Genomic DNA, 18,725 nt, shown 5'->3' with positions numbered 1-18,725 from the left:
TAGGACAGATAGTGATAGACTGGGTAAGAAAAGCACCACCTTCTCCCACGTGTAGCCCACCATCATGTGACGCCGCGTCCTTCTCTGGCTGCAGCTTCCAGGCCTGAATGCTTACAAGAACTACTGCAGCAACCAGCTGGCAGCCAAAGCGCTGCTGGACCAGAAGAAGCAGGACCGGCGGGTCCAGGACTTCCTGCAGCGCTGCCTGGAGTCGCCCTTCAGCAGGAAGCTGGACCTGTGGAGCTTCCTGGACATCCCGCGCTCGCGCCTGGTCAAATACCCGCTGCTGCTGAGAGAGATCCTCCGACACACTCCTGCAGACCACCCCGACCTTGCCACCCTGGAGAGAGCCGTACGATCATTTACCTTCTCCTCACATGAGGGCCTCCGCCCGACAGGAAGATTAATGCACTCATTCCGTGTGAGGCAAACACAAGAAGTGTGTTTGTGGCAAACACAAGAAGTGTGTTTGCCACAATGCATACGATGTTCTTTTCATTCATACAGTATTAGTGTCTTTGGAGGCAAAAGATTTTCAACATTTGAACTATTTAGTACATTTAAAATAATATTATAATTACTAATATAATTATTATTGTTAGTATAAAAATTTTATTTTAAACATTTGAAGTATTTTTTTAAATACTTAAAAACAAATCTGTATAGAATAACATATTGACTAATATACATCAATATCACATTGTAACATTATTGTAATTATTAGTGTTTATTTGGAGGCCAAACACGTTTTGTTTTTTAAACATTTGAAGTATTTTTTTCAAAAATAATTTTTAAAATTCTATATAGAACAATCTATTAGGAAAATGATAATGTAACATTAAATACATTTATTTGTAGGCAAACTACAGTATTTTAGACATTTTAAGTGCGTGTTTGCATTAATCTGTATAGAATATATCCTAATAGAATTTTAATATTGGTTGAAATAAGTGATGTATTTATATAATTTATTTTTTGTGATCATTATATCATTTAAAATACCATAACTTATAGCACGGTGTATTGTAATATTCCAAAACATGAACGTACTTAAAGCATATGTTTGGAATTCTCTCTGTAGTAGAATACTACATGGAATATTTATTACAATACATGTATCATATTGCGCTATTGTCTGTAGAAAAACTAATGGTTTGAATTTGGTACTATATTATAGAAAAAATGTTTATCAAAATACGGCCAATATTGTAATATTTGAAGTGTAATAATTTGTAGAAAAAGATTTCTGAAAAGGTTTTATGTTCCCAAATTGGAATACATATTTTAATTAGCTTTTAAAACTAGTTTTTTTTTTTTATTTTTTATCAATCCTACAGTATATAGAACATGTATGATTTGATGTTATTTTTTTAATGCCTTACCCCTAATAGATGCCTGGTACTCTCTACTAGTGAGGAAAATATGCTGTTCTATTTTTTATTTGTATTTTTTACGGCCCATGGTTTTGCTCATCCAGATTACGATAATCCAGGAGGTTTTGTCAGACATCAACGTGAGGAAGGGCGAGTCAGACTGCCGGTACTACATCGACAAGCTGGAGTACTTGGACGACAAGCAGCGGGACCCTTTGATTGACAACTGCAAGACCCTTTTGTGTCACGGGGAGCTGAGGAACAAGAGCGGCTCGGTAAGACGCCGATGATTGTGGGACGGTGCCGTTGTTGACGTTCTCATCACCGTGACGGATGCCGTTGCACCGCAGAGGCTGCACGTGTTCCTGTTCTCTGAACTGCTGGTTCTGACCCGACCGGTGACGCGGAACGACAGGAGCTGCTTCCAGGTGTACAGACAGCCTATTCCAGTTCGGGACTTGGCGCTGGAAGACCTGCAGGATGGAGAGATTCGCATGGGGGGCTCCTTTCGGGGGGCTTTTACCAATGGAGAGAAAGGTACTTGAAAACTGAGCGTCATTGTCTCAGAAAAGAAGTTTAAAAAAAAAAATGTTTCTTGTCCCTCCAGCTAAGTATATTTTCCGTGTCAGCTCGGCGGATGCGGCCCGCGGGCAGTCGCACACGCTGCACGTCAACGACGTCTACCACAAACAGCAGTGGCTCAACTGCCTGCGCACCGCCATGGCCCGACACGGAGCTCCTCCCGGCCGAGCCCGGCGCCACTCCTCCGTCCCCGATCACGGCAACAGTTCGCCCGCGCCCCCGGGACCTCAACTCAGGCCGCAGATGCTCTCCAAAAGCAGACAGGAGCATCAGAGGTCACGGAGTTCCATAACCAGGAAAGAGACTGGAGTGTAGCGATAAAAGACACACATCAAGCCACTCATTTAATTTCTATACTGGTAGCAAACACAAAAAAAAAGGTAATTTCCGTCCAGGTATGTAAGAAGCTCGTCTCTTTGCCGTGGAGTTGGGTTTTACTTTGTTTTATCACTTACTTTTGTACTACTGCAAATGATTCTTTAAAAAAGAGCAATGATTTGATGTGATCAGAGGAACAACTCTGAGAAAAATAAAACATTTACTTTGTTCTTTTAAAAAAAAAAAAAAAAAAACCTTCTGACTGATTTGTATTTCGATGCAGGCTAACATCTTCTCATGGACGCCGAGCCGAGCACTGGAACCCGGGAACTCGTGAAACTAGACTTCCTGGCTCCGACAAGTGAATCATGAACCTGACGTGCGCGCACGGGTTTAGTGAGTCTGGTAGGTGGACTTGTTGCACATGTGACGTAGACGCCGCATATAGCGTTGGGTCATACGTCCATGTTGCCGCCATGTTGCCCATATTGTGGCAGAACGGAGAAGATGCCGAATTGATATTCTGTATCGCCCTGTACCAACTGCTTTACAGTCCAAACAAGATCTCAAAACTACAGTCAAACCTGTCTTAGCGGCCACCTTTATAGAACGGCCACCTGCCTATAGCACCCACTGAAAAATCCCCCGCAGCAAATTTACATGTTATAGACCCTGTGTATAGCAGTCACCTGTCTAACACGGCCAGCGGCCACCCATTTTGTCTCCCTTGGTCAATATCTGACTGCATATAGCGGCCAAATTACCAACTCCCAAGTAGAAGCTTCATGCACGAAAAAGTTTCGTTTTTCAATCATTGAAGCCGTCGTGTGTAGACTTTAATTACTGAGTCCTAGCTCAGTCACAATCATTCACAAGATCCACACAAACGGTCAGTTCTTCCACATAAAAAAAAACGTCGTCTTTTGAGCTTGCTATTTCCTGGTCAAACATGTAACTTTAAGAGCATTTGCACCAAAACATTACCGCAAAGTAGGCTGGGAACAGGACGTGCTCCCAGCGACGCTACAATAAAAAAACAAAACAAAAAAAAAACGCTAGCATCCATACGGCAGCGGGAGCAAAACTGAGTTCGGTTGTACTTAATTGAAGTATTTTAGAATGTACTCACGTTATTTTTGATCAATCCTCATCCACAAATCCATCAAAGTCCTATTCGACACAAACAAAGCCGTCTTCTTTTCTGTTCGCTACTAGTCTGTTAACTTGTCAGTGTTATTCAGCTCCGAAGCAAAGAAGGAAACTTCTCCTGTTTCTTCTGCCAACTTTATTTATTGAACGCGGCCACCAGACAGCAGCTCAGAACACACACACATCTCTCAGCATCGTCTCTTCTTCCTGCTTGTCCAGCCAATGCCTGTAAGAAATGACACCGTTTTTTTCCTGGTGTGAGACAATGTGCACTGGTCAATACTGTAATGCCACTTGTTGTGGGGAAGGAGAGACTCACGTCGCCGATGCACTTTAATGGCTTTATTAACAGCGGAGAACACTGCAGGACTTTACATCCACGCCAACATAAACACACTTCCCAACTCTCTCCAAACTCACAGCTAGCACTGAGCCTAGCTCTCCTGCTCGGGAGGCCCACCGTCACTTCCCGTCACTTCCTGATGAACTAAAGCTATAACGACACACTGCCGCATAAAAAGTAAAATATTAAAAACAAGCGTAAGACATTACTAGCACAGCTTTGTTCTGTGGGTCGTGGATATATTTTATCAGTTATTATTAAGCCTCTAGCTTCCTTTTAGTAAGTAAGAATTTAACTTTGTGGCTTAGTACCGTGGCTTGACTCATTCATGGGTTTTCAAAAATATAATGATTTAAAATATAATTTAACAAGAAAACCAGCAAAAATGGAAAAATCAGCAGTAATTTTGCAAGAATAAAGTCAAAATATTAAAACAGTTTTCCTCTCACAAGAAAACATCAGAACAATGTTTTAACACTATGAGGACAAATAATTTAGTAACATCAAGTTGGAATAGTAAAGATATATATTTTTAAGTCGTAATATTATGAAAACAAACCAAATAAAGTTGTTTTTGGAAAATTAGGTTGCAGAAAACTATAACGTTATGAGAATAAGTGAAAACATTGTGGGAATAAAGTCATAACCTCCGCCAAGCACTATACATGTTAACGTTAGCATGCTAACACCTAGCATGACAGTGCAAAGTGTTCATATAATAGTCTGTCTATGAAAACGACGAGAAATACTGCTATGGTAATATTAGCATGCTAGCAATGCTAACATTGTCATGCTAACAGCTAGCATGACAAGTGTGCTAAGTGTTTATACTGTATATGTGTCTATGAAAACGACTAGAAACGTTGCTATAGTAATGTTAGCATGTTCACATTGCTAGCATGCTACACCTATCATCATCGTGCTAAGTGTTTATGCTAAGTGTGGTGGGCAAATTATTCTGTCAGAGTGTTTCTGTCAGAGTACACCACACATGCTGATGTTTTATAAGCGCTTTTGAAGAGATCCAAGGACACTGTGCAGTGCAAAAACAGATCAACACGGCACACAATATAAAGTAAAATAAAAATATAACGGGACATGTAGGTTGAAGGGGGTGCGGTCGCAGGGGTGACACAGTGACCTCTGTGTGCGCTCTGGTCTTTGGCGTCAACGTGACTCCACTCAGTTGTTGTGGTCTATGTTTAGCTGCTTCTATTCTCCCGTCAGAGTGAAGCAGCTCCTCTTTCAGCCACTCAGAGGATTTCCGTCTGGAGTCACAGCGAGAGCGTTTCAATGTCGGAGTCAGAAGACGACAACAGCGGCGTCGAGTCAAGCGGGAGTCGGCCATGTCGTCACCCCGCCGTGCTCTCAGCCAGACTGACTGTCGTGGTGGAGGACACTCACTTTTCCGAGGAGAAGACCTTGCTGGTGCGGAGTTGCGACTATTTCCGTGCACTCTACCGCTCCGGAATGAGGGAGTGTCGCCAGGAGGAGATCCACCTAAAGTCTCTGCACGCTCGAGGCTTTTTCATCGCCTTGGCAGTCTTACGAGGTGAGGCGCCTGGTTTGGATGCGGACGACATCGTTGAGGCCATCGAGTGCGCCGCTTTCCTGCAGGTGGCGCCGCTCACCAAGCATCTGGTACACCTCATCGACTCGGACAACTGCGTGCTCATGTTGCACACCGCTGCGACCTTTGGCCTCCTGGATCTGTACCACGCTGCTGCGCTGTTTATCCGAAATATGTACCCAGACCTGGAGGTGGAGGTCAGGAGGACCTTGCCGCTTGAGTTGATTTCCTTCGTGGAGTCTCTGAGCCCGAGTGCTTTTGTGGCCGTTGGTGCCCATGTGACCTGCAGCACAAGCGAAAGCGTTCATGCAGCCTCCAGGACTGTCTGCTACCTGGATGAAAGTGGGAACACCTGGAAAACTCTCACGGATCTTCCCCTGGAGGCCAGCACCTCCATGGCGGGCGTGGCTGTCTTGGACAACAAACTCTATATCGTTGGCGGTGTTCATGGTCTCCACAAAGATGTTGTTGATGCCAGTTTCTGCTACGATGTGTCCAAGAACAGCTGGATAGAGATCGCTGGTCCGGTCAAGCGGCGCTTCAACCTAAGTCTAGTGGGACAAGATGGCCATCTGTACGCCATCGGAGGAGAGTACGAGCGGACGGTGATGTCATCGGTGGAAGTATTAGAGCTCAAGTCTGGCCGGTGGCGCTTTGCCGCTCACCTGCCTCGGCCGGCATCAGGGGCGGCGTGCACCAAAACCATGGGGAGGATTTTTGTATGCTTGTGGAGGCCCATGGAGACCACTGAGATCTACGAGTACATCCCAACTAAGGATCAGTGGCGTTTGCTCACCAGTTTGATCCGACGCCAGAGCTACGGTCACTGCATGGTGGCCCACAGGGACGACCTGTACGTGATGAGGAACGGGCCATCGGACGACTTCCTGAGATGCATGATAGACTGCTACAACCTGAGCACGGGCCAGTGGACAGCTCTGCCGGGACATTTCGCCAACAGCAAGGGCTCGCTCTTCACCGCCTTGACCCGCGGTGACTCGGTCTTCACGCTCAACAGGAGCTGCACTCTGGAGTACGTCGTCAGCGGGAAGATGTGGAAACCCAGACGCCAGATGAAAGGTTTCCCGCGAAGTGGATCAGTGTGGACGTTCCTGCTCCAGATACCAAACAATCAAAATGACAAATGCACAAACAAATCGCAAAAGTCGACTTGAGGCAATTCGACTCTTCTTGTTTGTTTGATGTTTCACCTTTAATCCAAAAGACTACTTCAGTTCTAACTGTTTGGTGTGGTGCCTCCTTATTCATGTGCCTGGTGGGTGTGTCCTTTGGGGTTGGTGTTGCCTGGTGTGACTGGTGAACGACCGTCTGGTATGACAATAGCTCTTTCATCTGCCTTGTGACAAAACAGCTTATTGGTGGCCATCCGTCCTGTGGAATGAATGAGACAATCTTTGGGGGTACATCTGGTGGTACATCTGTAGCCGCATCTGCCCTGGAGAAGACTGATAGAAACGTGGCTGCCAATTCTTGCCTACGGCCTCTGCAGCCACCACCAAGATTCATTCACATTCATACACCAGTGTGGGCAGCACTGGGAGCAATGTGGGTGAAGTATCTTGCCCAGGGACACAACAACGGTGACTTTGTGGAGGAACCGAGGATCGACCTTCCGTCTTCTGGACAACCTGCTCTACCTCCTGACCCAGTGCCGCCCCGTATGATGTGTTCCTTCAGAGTTTCTCTGACAAAGCAGCCATGTACGAAACCACCACCTTGTGCCTCCTGTTTCTCTCCTCAGTCTTGGGTGTGGTGGTCCTTCTTATCCTGGTGATTTTGACAAAGGCCCAGGTAGGATACCCTTGGTTAGAAAAAGCCTTCCTGATGTGCATCTGCTCTGTCGGTGGTAGGGATCATCTCTGCTTTGTCCTTGAGGATTTGGGTTCTAGTGGGTGATGTGAGTCAAAGAACAGGTACTGGACCATGTGGGTAGGTTTCCTGTAGACCTCAATATTGAGGCTTAGGTCCTCCCTTGCACGCACTTTGCAGTCCAAGAACAGCAAGGAGTTCTCATTGATGTCTTCCCGAGTGAAACGGATGTTTCCATTAGCTTCCACAGAACCTTTGCGGATTTGCAATGGATGACTGAGAACCTAAAGAGACAAACCAATGATATGTTGGTTCCCATCAGTCACAGCCTGAGTGGGAATTAATTGCATGGCAGCGGCAGAAAAGTCAGCGATGTCAACGACTACCAATAGTGTACCTGATGTAGTCATCTTTGTGCCTTCATGGCACCTAATAGCACGGCCGTTTCTCAACACTCCATTGTGATGAGTGAAATATTATTTTTCTCAATGCAAATATTGGACTTTATGCACGTTTATGCAAAGAACGGTGAGGTGAAAATAAGGCACCTGTTTAGGTTGGTAACGGGTTAGGTTGGGGGAGTGCTGTAATACGCCAGTGTTGTTTTGCTCAGCGGAGTGGAAGCTCTGCTGTTCCAGCAGAACCGGAAAGGACTCCTTTTTTTGGATGAAAGTTAAAATACAGGGGAAAAAAATGAGGAAACGACGGGCAAAATACGGTACTTTCCGGGTGAACATGAGAGGGTTGACAGGTTGAAAGACTAGGAAGGACAGATCTCGTCTTCATCATGATCATGATGATTCTTCATTTCTCTTACTGATGTCTTCATTTCTCCCTCCTTTTCTTTCAAGTTTTGGTCACACTTTACAAGAGTCTACACAAAAATACAGTAGTTACTGAAACAAAGAAACAAAGCAAAATGGCATTATATGAAAAAAAATGGCATTATATGTACTTTTCCAAAATAAAAACACTTTTTTGTTTCTTTACTTTATTTGCCTTTTATTTAACCTACAAATGTGTCAGATCATTTTGCCTGACCCTGTATTATTGTCTCCACTTTCCAGCTTAGCTCGCCCCCTCAGCCAATTAGCTTCTTTCAGATCCTACACTTCGAAGAGTCAGCCTTCGGGCCTTTTCGTTTGCGAACGACCCATCGCTCGTCCAAACCAGAAGTAGCCGACGTTGCCTTGTAGCTACATTGGCCGCTACTTCGCACTGCAACGACAAGCAACAAGTCAACATTCCGCAGCTCATTAAAAGCCACTCCGGTAAGTCACGTGACGTGCTACACAGTTAACACTTCCACACAAGAAGTAGGCTTTCATATTAACTTTTATGTCGAGTCAATCGCGTCACGTGACCGGCGTGTGCAAACAGTAACACAAGAAGCCACCGACCACCTATGTTAACGAGTCACGTAACCGCTGTCGCCTTTGTGCAGCTTGACCTTTCGCACTTGCTTAATAAGTGACAAAACTGCAAGCGGACTTCACTCCACCTGGATTCACTCAGCCAGCAGGTAAGACTCGTACTTCCTTTTGTAATAATATATTTAATGCGGCACCCCCTCCATTTATTTACATACGCTTACAAAAGCTCTTTAATTTATAAGACGTCTCACCCAGTTTACATGTTTAGCAAATTACACATAAATACCAAAACGTCAGAAATACAATATACGTACTCTTACCACCCGCTAAAAATGCTGTAAATAAGCAGTCATAAATGATATGACTGCTTGAGTCTGCTGCATCACTGTGGTGCTCTAGGGGAGGGGGGTGGGGAGGAGCAGAAGAAGAACTTCAGGATGCTGAAGTTGTGTCCGTTGATGACCCAACATTGACACAGGCTGGACATAAATATCTAAAACTGTTACAGCTATTTGATCAAATGATGATTCCTAGGGAAACCTAATGGATGTGTATCTACAATGCATGTACATGTACAATATAACATACATTTCCTTTCTGATGTGCATATTGGATTAGATCAGTTCTCAATTATTTTCTTTCATGCCTCCCCAGGGGACAGAAGTCAACAATTATCCTTTTTTCGCCCTGGTATAATCTTTTTCCATTTAGATGTGTTGAAATTTCGCTGGCAGTAAGTCAGCCTCGTTTTCCAGTGAGGGTTGGACTCCGCCAGGGCTGCTCTTTATCACCGATTCTGTTCATAACCGTTATGGACAGAATTTCTACGTGCAGCCAGGGCGTTCATGTGATGCGGTTTGGTGGCTGCAGGATTGGGTCTGCTTTTTGAATATGATGTGGTCCTGCTGGCTTCATCGGCCCGTGATCACTGGATCGCCTTGCAGCCGAGTGTGAAGCGGCTGGGATGAGAGAACAGCACCTCCAAGTCCACGGTTGGGAATGAGATCTTGCCGCATGCGGAGGAGTTGAAGTACGTCGGGGTCTTGTTCATGAGTGAGGGAAGGATGGAACGTGTCTGCAGTGATCCAGATTCTGCATCAATCCATCATGCCAAAGAGGGAGCTGAGCTGAAAGGCAAAACTCTCAATATACGTTCCTACCCTCACTTACATATGCTCATGAGCTTTGGGTATAATAATATACCCCCCAGCGTTTCCACCAAAATGTACTGAGGTAAAAAGGTTTCTCTATACCAGGGGTGCTCACACTTTCTTAGCCTGCGAGCTACTTTTAAAATGAGCAAGTCCCAAAGATCTACCTACTACTATAAATATAGAAAGTATATATTTATATGAATAAAATATGAGTATGTATTTCTGTAGGTTATACATGTATAACAGGCGTGCTTGCACTTTCTCAGCATGCAAGTACAAGTCAAAATGATGTACCTCTTTCTATAAAACATAGAACATACACAAAATGTAAGCAGTAAACTCTGATATTTTATTGTAAATATTCATGATTAGTATTTCACATTCACATGTTCAGAGTTTCCAGGTCATCAAAGTAGTTGCTATCATAATTCACTTCAATATGGAAATAAAGATCATTCCACATAATCCTAAATAGTTGTGTACTAGTGAGTAAGTACTGGTAACATGTCATTCACATTAGCTACCCAACTTTCATTGGGGCACACAGTTCATGTATTACATCCAGTTAGCATTTGCTATCAAACATTAGCCATATACAAGAATGTAAAATCCATCTATCCATTTTCTATACCGCTTCTCCTCTTTTGGGTCGCGGGGGCATGCTGGAGCCTATCCCAGCTGACTTCGGGCGACAGGCGGGGTACACCCTGGACTGGTTGCCAGCCAATCGCAGGGCACATATAGACAAACAACCAGTCACACATTCAAGATTCAAGAGATTCAAGAGAGTTTTTTATTCAAGAGAGTTTTATTGTCATGTGCATAGTACAACAGCAGTTATACCATGCAATGAAAATCTTATTCTGTTCATTCTCCCAGAAAAGAAAGAAAACAAATGAAAGAATAAGAACATAAGAAACATAAACACGTAAACACATAAATTAAGCAACAACAACAGAAGAGACATTAATACAAATAAATAATACAAATAAATAAATAAAGTGCTATGAGTGTGTGCGTGTGTTGCGTGCGGCGTGTGCGAGTGCTTCGTTGAGGAGCCTGATGGCCTGTGGGTAAAAGCTGTTTGTCAGCCTTGTGGTCCTGGACTTCAAACTCCTGTAGCGTCTGCCTGACGGTAGGAGTGTGAATAATGAGTGTTGTGGATGTGTGCTGTCCTTGATGAGGTTGTGTGTTCTGCGTAGGACTCTAGATTTATAAATGTCTTGCAGTGAGGGGAGGGCTGCCCCAACAATGTTCTGTGAGGTCTTGATCACCCGCTGGAGTGCCTTCCTATCACGTGTTGTACAGTTACCGTACCAAACAGTGATGGAGGCGGTAAGGACACTTTCCATAGTGCATCTGTAGAAGCAACTCAGGATTGTGGTGGACATGCCAAATTTCCTCAGTCTTCTCAGGAAGTACAGTCTCCTTTGAGACTTCTTCAGAATTTGTTGGGTGTTGTGAGACCAGGTGAGGTCCTCGCTGATGTGTGTGCCAAGGAACTTGAAGGTTTTCACCCTCTCCACCTCAGTCTCATCAATAAACAGGGGTCTATGCGGCTCCTTTTCCCTTGTTCTTGGGTCGATGATCATCTCTTTAGTCTTATCTGTATTGAGAAGGAGATTGTTATCACGACACCAAGCTATGAGGTCCGCCACCTCTCTTCTGTATGATGTTTCAACACCACCAGTGATCAGTCCGATGACTGTAGTGTCATCTGCAAATTTAATGATGCTGGTGTTGTTCTGGGAGGCCACGCAATCGTAGGTGAAGAGCGTGTAGAGGAGTGGACTCAGCACACACCCCTGTGGGGTCCCAGTGCTCACAATTCTTGAGCTGGATGTGCGATTGTGGACTCTGACTGACTGGGGCCTGCCTGTGAGAAAGTTAAACACCCAGTTACAGAGGGAGGGAGACAGGCCAAGTGTGAGGAGCTTTGTTGTGAGTTTGTGGGGGCTGACTGTGTTAAAAGCAGAGCTATAGTCTATAAATAGCATTCTGACGTATGTGTCCTGGCCCTGTAGGTGAGAAAGGGCTGTGTGGATGGCAGTGTTGACTGCATCATCCGTGGACCGGTTCTGGCGATATGCAAACTGCAGAGGGTCCACAGTTGCCGCCGGGATGCTCTTTTTGATGTGGGTCATGACTATTCTTTCAAAGCACTTCATAACAATAGGAGTGAGTGCTATAGGGCGATAGTCATTCAAGCAGGTCACGTTGCTCTTCTAGGGTACGGGCACTATGGTGGTGGACTTAAAGCAGGTCGGTACAGATGCTTGTGCAAGCGACAGGTTAAATATGTCAGCAAGCACATCAGCTAGCTCTGATGAGCAAACCCGAAGTGCACGTCCTGAGATGTTGTCTGGCCCTGCTGCTTTTCGTGGGTTTGTTTTGTTTAGAACCCTGCGCACATCAGCTGATGTCACCATGAGAGGTGAGTCCTGTGTGCTCCCCAGGTTCAGCCACCCTCTCTGCTCATCAGGAGTTTGGGTGTCAAAGCGGGCATAGAACTCATTCAACTCATCAGGAAGTGTGGTTTGGCTGGACGTGGCTACGCTACTCCGCTGTTGATAGTCTGTGATGTGCTGGAGCCCCGCCCACATGCGCCAAGGGTCTGAGGTGGAATAGTAGCCCTCCAGCTTCTGTCTGTACTGTCTTTTGGCCTCCCGTATGGACCTCCTCAGGTCATATCTGGCCTTTTTGTAGTCCTCAGCGGTGCCCATGACAAATGCAGTCGAACGAGCACGTAGCTTAGCCCTTACATCACAGTTCATCCACTGTTTTTGGTTAGGGTATTTTCTGTAATACTTGGTGGTGGTAACAGTCTCTATACATGTGCTAATGTAGCCAGTAACAGCAGAAGCATATTCATCCAAATCAACAGTACAATCTTCCCTCCCCGCTGCAGATCTAAACACATCCCAGTTTGTGCAGCCAAAGCAGTCCTGAAGTACTTGATCAGTTTCTTCATTCCACACTTTAACTGCTGTACGTACAGGGGGAGCTTTTTTAAGAAGTTGTCTGTATGTTGGATAAAGGAATATAGAGATGTGGTCAGCCTTTCCAAAGTGGGGTCTTGGAACAGCCTTCAAAGCACCTTTCATGTTGCAGTAGACTTGGTCCAGGATGTTATTTTCCCTTGTGGGAAAGCTCACATGCTGGTAATATTTGGGGAGGACAGTCCTGAGGTTACAGTGGTTGAAATCGCCAGATATAATGAATACAGCGTCTGGGTGTTTGGTCTCGTGTTTATCAATGATGTCATGCAGGAGGCCTAGTGCATTAGCAGTGTTAGTTCGTGGTGGGATGTAAACAGCAGTTAAATACACAGCGCTAAACTCACGAGGCAAATAAAAAGGTCTGCATTTCACCATCAGCAGCTCAATGTCTTGCGAGCAGTGCTTTTCCATCGTCTGTACGTCTGTGCACCACCTCTGTGTTTACCAGACGCTAAAGTCCGATCTCCCCGGTAAGCAGCAAATGATTCCAACTGGATCGCCGAGTCCGGTATATCCTCCGTCAGCCAGGTTTCTGTGAAGGTGAGGACACAGCATTCCCTGATCTCACGTTGAGCTGTAATCCTTGCTCGTAGTTCGTCCATCTTGTTTTCAAGAGAGCGGACGTTGGCTAGCAGCAGGCTTGGTAGCGGTGGCCTCGTCGCTCTAGCTTTTAGCCTAGCATGCAGGCCGGCTCGCTTGCCTCGTTTACGCCTCGGATGCTTTGCTCGCCGGGTATTCAGCTCACCAGGTCCGCAGGCTGCTGCGTTCTCCCGGCGCAGAAGAAAGGCAAAGTCTGAGAGGCTAAATGAAAGTTCATGGTGAACCCTGCCGATGTTCAAAAGTGTCTCTCTGTTGTAATGTACTGCGTGAGTGTGTTGAATGTCCAAAATGAACAATAAAATAGCAAAAAATAGAAAAACACGGGAGAGTGTCACAGAGACGTCTGCCACGGAGGGCGCCATCTTTCATACCTATGGACAATTTAGAGTTGCCAATTAACCTAACATGCATGTTTTTGGAATGTGGGAGGAAACGGGAGTACCCGGAGAAAACCCACGCACGCACGGGGAGAACATGAAAACTGCACACAGAAATGCCTAATGGAGAATCTAACCCAGGTCTTCCCGATCTCCAGACTGTTACTGTGTTGGCCAACATGCTAACCACTAGACCACCGTGCAGCCCTGAATGTAAAATGATGATGCAAAAGACACTGCAGCCCAAGTCAAGGCAACATATTGAAAAGGTTTCACCAATGGGCACATTTTTAATTATAGTTTAAGAAGCCAACGTGTAGAAAACACTGATTTCTGTAGTAGAGTTCATGACACCAAGCAAAGCCAGTCAACAATACACTTTTTTTTCTAAATAGCTAGCCGCTACAAGTGAACAGATAACTTCAGTTATAGACATAGACATCTTAGCGCAGAGTTAGTTCATCCATAATCACAATCATAAGGATGAAAGTTGCATCTTCGTGTTAGCTTGAAACGCTGCGGGAAAGCGAGTGCCAATCAGGAGGGGAGCTTAATGTCAGCTGACTGATGTCACATGACAACTACAAAGTGACGTTTACGCCACTGACCCAAACTACCTTGGTGATCTACTGGTAGCTTGCCATCAACGTAATGGCCCCCCCCTGCTCTAGAGTCTGGAGAAGTTCATGTGGGCTGTGCTGACAAACTCTGATTGGTTGAATACAGTTGTATCATTTCACCATTACTTGGCCGCCATGTCTAAGCCAGCGTGCAATTGTTTGTTTATTTTTACAAACTTCATGTAGATGTACAAAGCTACAAGAACTTGGGGGGCGGCGTGGCTCAGGTGGTAGAGTGGTCGTTTCCCAACCCGAGGGTTGCGGATTCAATCCTACGTCGCCCCCTTGATCTTAGGCGTGATCTGAGTGCCTTGGACGTGGAAAAGCGCGATACAAGTGAAAGATCATTTACTCTTTGGTTTGTATTTATAAAGGTGGCGACTCGAAACAAGGGCATCTGTGGAAGAACCGCCAACACACTGGTGGGCACACGGCCAAACAAATTGGTGAAACAAAACTTAAGTAAGATTAGAAGAAGATGAAGAACAGTGGCAGGAGGTCCAACCATCGCACTACTGTACCAAAACCCATATGACCTCAGGCCTGTACTACGACGCAAGTTTACTTATCCAGGATCTCGTCTTTTTTTTGAGGATTAGCCAAGTCATTTATTGAGGATGTGGGATAAGTGGTACTACGAAGCCGGATACCAATTTCATTAGTCCATTCCATTTAGGGCAATTAAATGGCATTCAATGTGAAAATGATGGTGATGAAACGCTGGTTGTGCACGTACGTGCAGGTCAGCATGGACGTGAAGCATTGTGCAGTCAAGTTGTCGGTGCATCCATGCAGAGGACTGGTGGATGAGAAGTTTGTCGTCGTGGTCCAGAATGTGCCCCCTGGTATCCAACTCACCGTCCACGCCTTCCACCGCTGTGAGGACGGACACGGCTGGGAGGCGTTCGCTCACTACGTGTCTGACGCCAGCGGCTCTGTTAATGGTACGCCCCCCCCAAGAGACATGCCTTGGACACTTTCTGGAACACCATTTAGTTTTTCTCTGCAGTGTCCCGAGATGCCAGCCTGGGGGGTACGTACTCCGGGGTGGAGCAGATGGGTCTCCTGTGGAGCCTCAGACCAGTTCCAGGCAGCAAACCTGGACTCAGGTAGACCAGCTGCACAGACCGCATCAGTGACGAGCATCCCACTCACATGCTTGCTTCATCCTCATCATCAGGATGAGGAAGATGAATGTGCAGACCCCCATGGAGTTCACCATCTCGGTGCATCAGGGTTTCCGCAGTGAGGGCTTCCTGGACCAGGTGCCGCTGGCCTCTCAGGTGGTGGAGCGCTGGTACATGGCGCCCGGCGTCCGCAGGATCCCCATCACTCAGGACGACCTTTCTGCCACCCTCTTCCTGCCCTCAGGTACAGTCCAGAACACATAAAAAAACTCACATGATGAATAATACAAACTGTCACCAGGACCCGGACCTTTCCCCGCCATCCTGGACCTGTGGGGGGGTTCAGGCCAACTTGTGGAGTATCGGGCTGCGCTCCTCGCCTCCCACGGCTTCGCCTCACTGGCTCTTGACTACCTGACCCCTAAAATCACCCAGGAGACGGGAAAGATGGTGGACGACTCGTACTTTGAGGTACTGTGAAGTGGTGTTCATCAGCGTTTGTTGTTTTCATGCTAACTGACACTGCGGGGGCGGGTCCTTCAGAAGGCCTTCGGGTTCCTGCAGCAGTACCCGCAGGTGCTCACCGGCCGCATCGCCATGTTGGGCCTCTCCTTCGGCTGCAGTGTCACGCTCAGGATTGCGGCTTACTCGCTCGTTGTAAAGGTAGCACATGAACCACGCATGAATCGCACACTCTCCACACTTTGACTGTGTGTGTGTGTGTGTGCATGTGCTTCAGCCCACGTGTGCAGTGTGCATCAGTGGAAGTCACGTGCAGCCAATCGGAGCCAAGCAGGAGGACATATTTGCTTTCTATGATCAGTAAGATGGTCCTTTACTCAGGGTGACGACTAAATATGAATGAATATTAATTAGCAGATGTAGAGACTGCAGCCACTTCATTAGGGACGTCCCATACAAAGATAACTGATGGTTGACCCTGCTGGATGTAGCAGTGTGTTGTATGATTCAGGTGTGTGTCCAATCAGGTACTCAGACAAGATTCAGGTCAACGAGAAGAACCAGGCTGTCATGAAAATGATGCTGCTGCCCATCACCAGCGACCCCACCCTCAAAGTGGACGTGAGTCTTGGTTCTGGTCCTGGATCTGGTTCTCCGGTGACTCTTTCATGTTGTCCATCACGGTGTCTCTCGGCAGGTGGGACGTGTGCAGTGTCCTCTGTTGCTGGTGGTGGGCGAGGACGATCAGAACTGGCCCGTCCTCGAGTCTGCGCAAGACGTGAGTGCGCCCCCTGGAATGTACGCTGTGCCGTCCAAGTCACATCAATGAGCAAACTAGCGCTGCTCATGCAGCCTTTCCCGCTGGACTGAAAGCTGCTTGTGGTTGTGGGGGATCGGGTGGGGGCCCAATGCTTCTTATCTAATTGGTGGCCTGTTGTGTCACGTGACTCATGTCATGGCTTGATGAGTGCATCCTGCAAACATAATACGAATGTTCTTTCTTCCAGATGAAGGAGATGATGGAGCGGGCGGGGAACAGCCACCTGCTGACCATCCTTTCTTACCCCGACGCCGGTCACCTGATTGAGCCTCCGTATGCGCCGCACACTCAAGTCAGCTCCTTCCGTTCCATCGGCACCCGGCACAAGGGTAAGTTGTCGATGATGCCACGACACCAATTTAGGAAACCATTCATTTTCTCCACTGTGGCGTTCAGAGAATGGGGTCCCGTGAAAACATTTACACAGGTGGTCAGTGGGTTACACCAAAAATACAAATCAGATTTTCTCCTACGACTGCTACTACTATTTCTACTAAAAAATACAAATCCGGTTTTTACTACTCCTCTCTGAGCTAACACGCGATCCTGGGGGAGGACTTTGCGTGTCCCAATGATTCCAGGGGCTAAGCTATCAGAGGCTCCAAATCAAGGGACCAGACAAAGCGTAGCTCAAACAGACCCAGATGACGAGCAACATACATGGACCTATTTTTCCCTCACCCAGACACAGGTCACTGGGGCCCCCCTGCTCTGGACCAGCCCTGGAGGTGGAGCAGGATGGCCTGCACCCATGGGGTCTCTCGCCGACGCACGGCAAGGTCTCCAGGAGCCAGTTCTTTCAAGAGGGGCTGGACTTTATTCCACTCTGGTGTTGCGTGGGAGTTTAAGCCGGTGAACGAGAGTTCTGCCTTTGCGGGGAGGGCTGACTGTTGTTTGCACTTATGTGCCAAACAGAATACCCGCTCTTTTTGGAAGTCAGGACCAGCCCCCCCCCAGCAGGGGGGAGGAACGGCCCCCGTGATCTGAACCCGAGCGGTGCTTGTGATTGGACTTTTGTGCCTGTCACAGATTGTCTATAACACACATCATGTTCACGCATAAAGGTGTCCACATGTGCCACAGTTCGATGATCACATTCGTGGCTGTATGTTTTGGACACTCGGGTGAAGAGAGGGGCGGAGCTGTCAACCGATCACCACCTGGTGGCGACCTGGCAGGCCCAAACGTACTGTGAATGTCTCCTGGGAACATCTGGCAGGGTCCCTCATCAGAAGGAGTTTGAACTCCCACCTCTGGCAGCACTTCGACCATGAGGGAGGCGCCACTGAGGCAGAGTGGGCCACGTTCCGTGCCTCCATTGTAGAGGCGGCTGATCGGAGCTGTGGCCTGTCGGTGCCTGTCGCGGAGGTAATCCCAGAACCTGTTGGTGGACTTCACCGTCAAGCTGGCCCATGGGACTCTGCAGGCAGTTGACAGGTGCCGGCAGGCCAAGTGGTCTGATGCAAAGACAAAGACTTGGACGTGGGAGGAGTTCTGAGAAACCACGGACAACGACTTTGTCTGTTGTTGGTCCATTGTGGCGAAGAGGGAGTTTAGCCAAAAGGCGCAGATCTCATTTTACCAGTTAATCTGCATTCCTGCCCTCGCCTACGGCCATGAGCTTTGGGTGGTGACCAAAAGGACACGATTGCTTGTGTGTGAAAGTCGTGTGGTCATGACGTGTGTTTGCAGTCACAGCTCTGTGGGGAGGACGATCCGTGGCCCATGCGTACGCTCAGGAAGACTCCTGGAAGAAGATGCTGGCCTTCTTCCGCCACAATCTGTACGCCGCCCCCTAACCCCCTGTGACCCGACTCACAGCAAAGGTGGGATCAGCAGGACAAGCAGCTACTTCATGTATCAAGCAATAAGATTTTGGTGTGAAATAAATCAAGTCTCTCATCACTAAACCGTTCTTGTCGCTGAGCTTCTTGGCTGGTGGCGAAACGAAACCAGCTGACCGGGCGGTCGTTGGTCAATGGCGCCATTCTCTAGGGTGCTGCAAGGATGACGGGGAGAGAAAAAAAA

At 47.1% G+C, this 18,725-nt stretch overlaps 3 protein-coding genes across 6 annotated transcripts in view; all 3 read left to right on the top strand.

Moving 5' to 3' along the window:
- The window catches only part of LOC129181037 (neuroepithelial cell-transforming gene 1 protein-like), an 11,523-nt gene extending 8,494 nt beyond the window's left edge, over positions 1 to 3,029 (top strand). Inside the window, exons 8-12 of one of the 2 annotated variants that reach the window (XM_054775659.1) lie at positions 1 to 23; positions 95 to 352; positions 1,478 to 1,648; positions 1,724 to 1,910; positions 2,003 to 3,029. The exon at positions 1 to 23 is cut by the window's left edge and continues 54 nt beyond it. In XM_054775659.1, coding sequence (XP_054631634.1) covers positions 1 to 23; positions 95 to 352; positions 1,478 to 1,648; positions 1,724 to 1,910; positions 2,003 to 2,247 — 884 coding nt within the window. In that variant the 3' untranslated portion in view covers positions 2,248 to 3,029. Of the gene's footprint in view, positions 24 to 94; positions 353 to 1,477; positions 1,649 to 1,723; positions 1,911 to 1,980 lie in introns of both variants that reach the window. The other variant, XM_054775658.1, reaches the window with a different exon arrangement.
- A 2,029-nt stretch (positions 3,030 to 5,058) lies between these two features.
- Positions 5,059 to 6,638, top strand: kbtbd13b (kelch repeat and BTB domain containing 13b). The gene has a single exon (XM_054775738.1). The coding sequence runs from the start codon at positions 5,059 to 5,061 to the stop codon at positions 6,508 to 6,510; it is 1,452 nt and encodes a 483-aa protein (XP_054631713.1). The 3' UTR covers positions 6,511 to 6,638.
- A 1,673-nt stretch (positions 6,639 to 8,311) lies between these two features.
- On the top strand, positions 8,312 to 18,593 carry LOC129181140 (peroxisomal succinyl-coenzyme A thioesterase-like). 3 transcript variants are annotated; one of them, XM_054775881.1, is made up of 10 exons: positions 8,312 to 8,436; positions 8,610 to 8,687; positions 15,031 to 15,397; positions 15,469 to 15,659; positions 15,717 to 15,886; positions 15,959 to 16,078; positions 16,155 to 16,237; positions 16,405 to 16,498; positions 16,575 to 16,655; positions 16,885 to 18,537. In XM_054775881.1, the coding sequence occupies exons 3-10, from the start codon at positions 15,345 to 15,347 to the stop codon at positions 17,227 to 17,229; spliced, it is 1,137 nt and encodes a 378-aa protein (XP_054631856.1). In that variant the 5' UTR covers positions 8,312 to 8,436; positions 8,610 to 8,687; positions 15,031 to 15,344; the 3' UTR covers positions 17,230 to 18,537. The 3 variants fall into 3 exon arrangements, with proteins under 3 accessions (XP_054631856.1, XP_054631854.1, XP_054631855.1); XM_054775880.1 differs by lacking the exons at positions 8,312 to 8,436; positions 8,610 to 8,687 and having other exon boundaries at positions 12,354 to 15,232; positions 15,298 to 15,397; positions 16,885 to 17,026; positions 18,390 to 18,593; XM_054775879.1 differs by lacking the exons at positions 8,312 to 8,436; positions 8,610 to 8,687 and having other exon boundaries at positions 12,341 to 15,232; positions 15,298 to 15,397.
- The last annotated feature ends 132 nt before the right edge of the window (positions 18,594 to 18,725 follow it).

The sequence above is a fragment of the Dunckerocampus dactyliophorus genome, chromosome 5, assembly GCF_027744805.1.
Source record: "Dunckerocampus dactyliophorus isolate RoL2022-P2 chromosome 5, RoL_Ddac_1.1, whole genome shotgun sequence".
Taxonomy (NCBI): domain Eukaryota; kingdom Metazoa; phylum Chordata; class Actinopteri; order Syngnathiformes; family Syngnathidae; genus Dunckerocampus; species Dunckerocampus dactyliophorus.
Note: the sequence above shows the minus strand (reverse complement) of the source record. Positions and strands in the feature narration are given on the sequence as shown.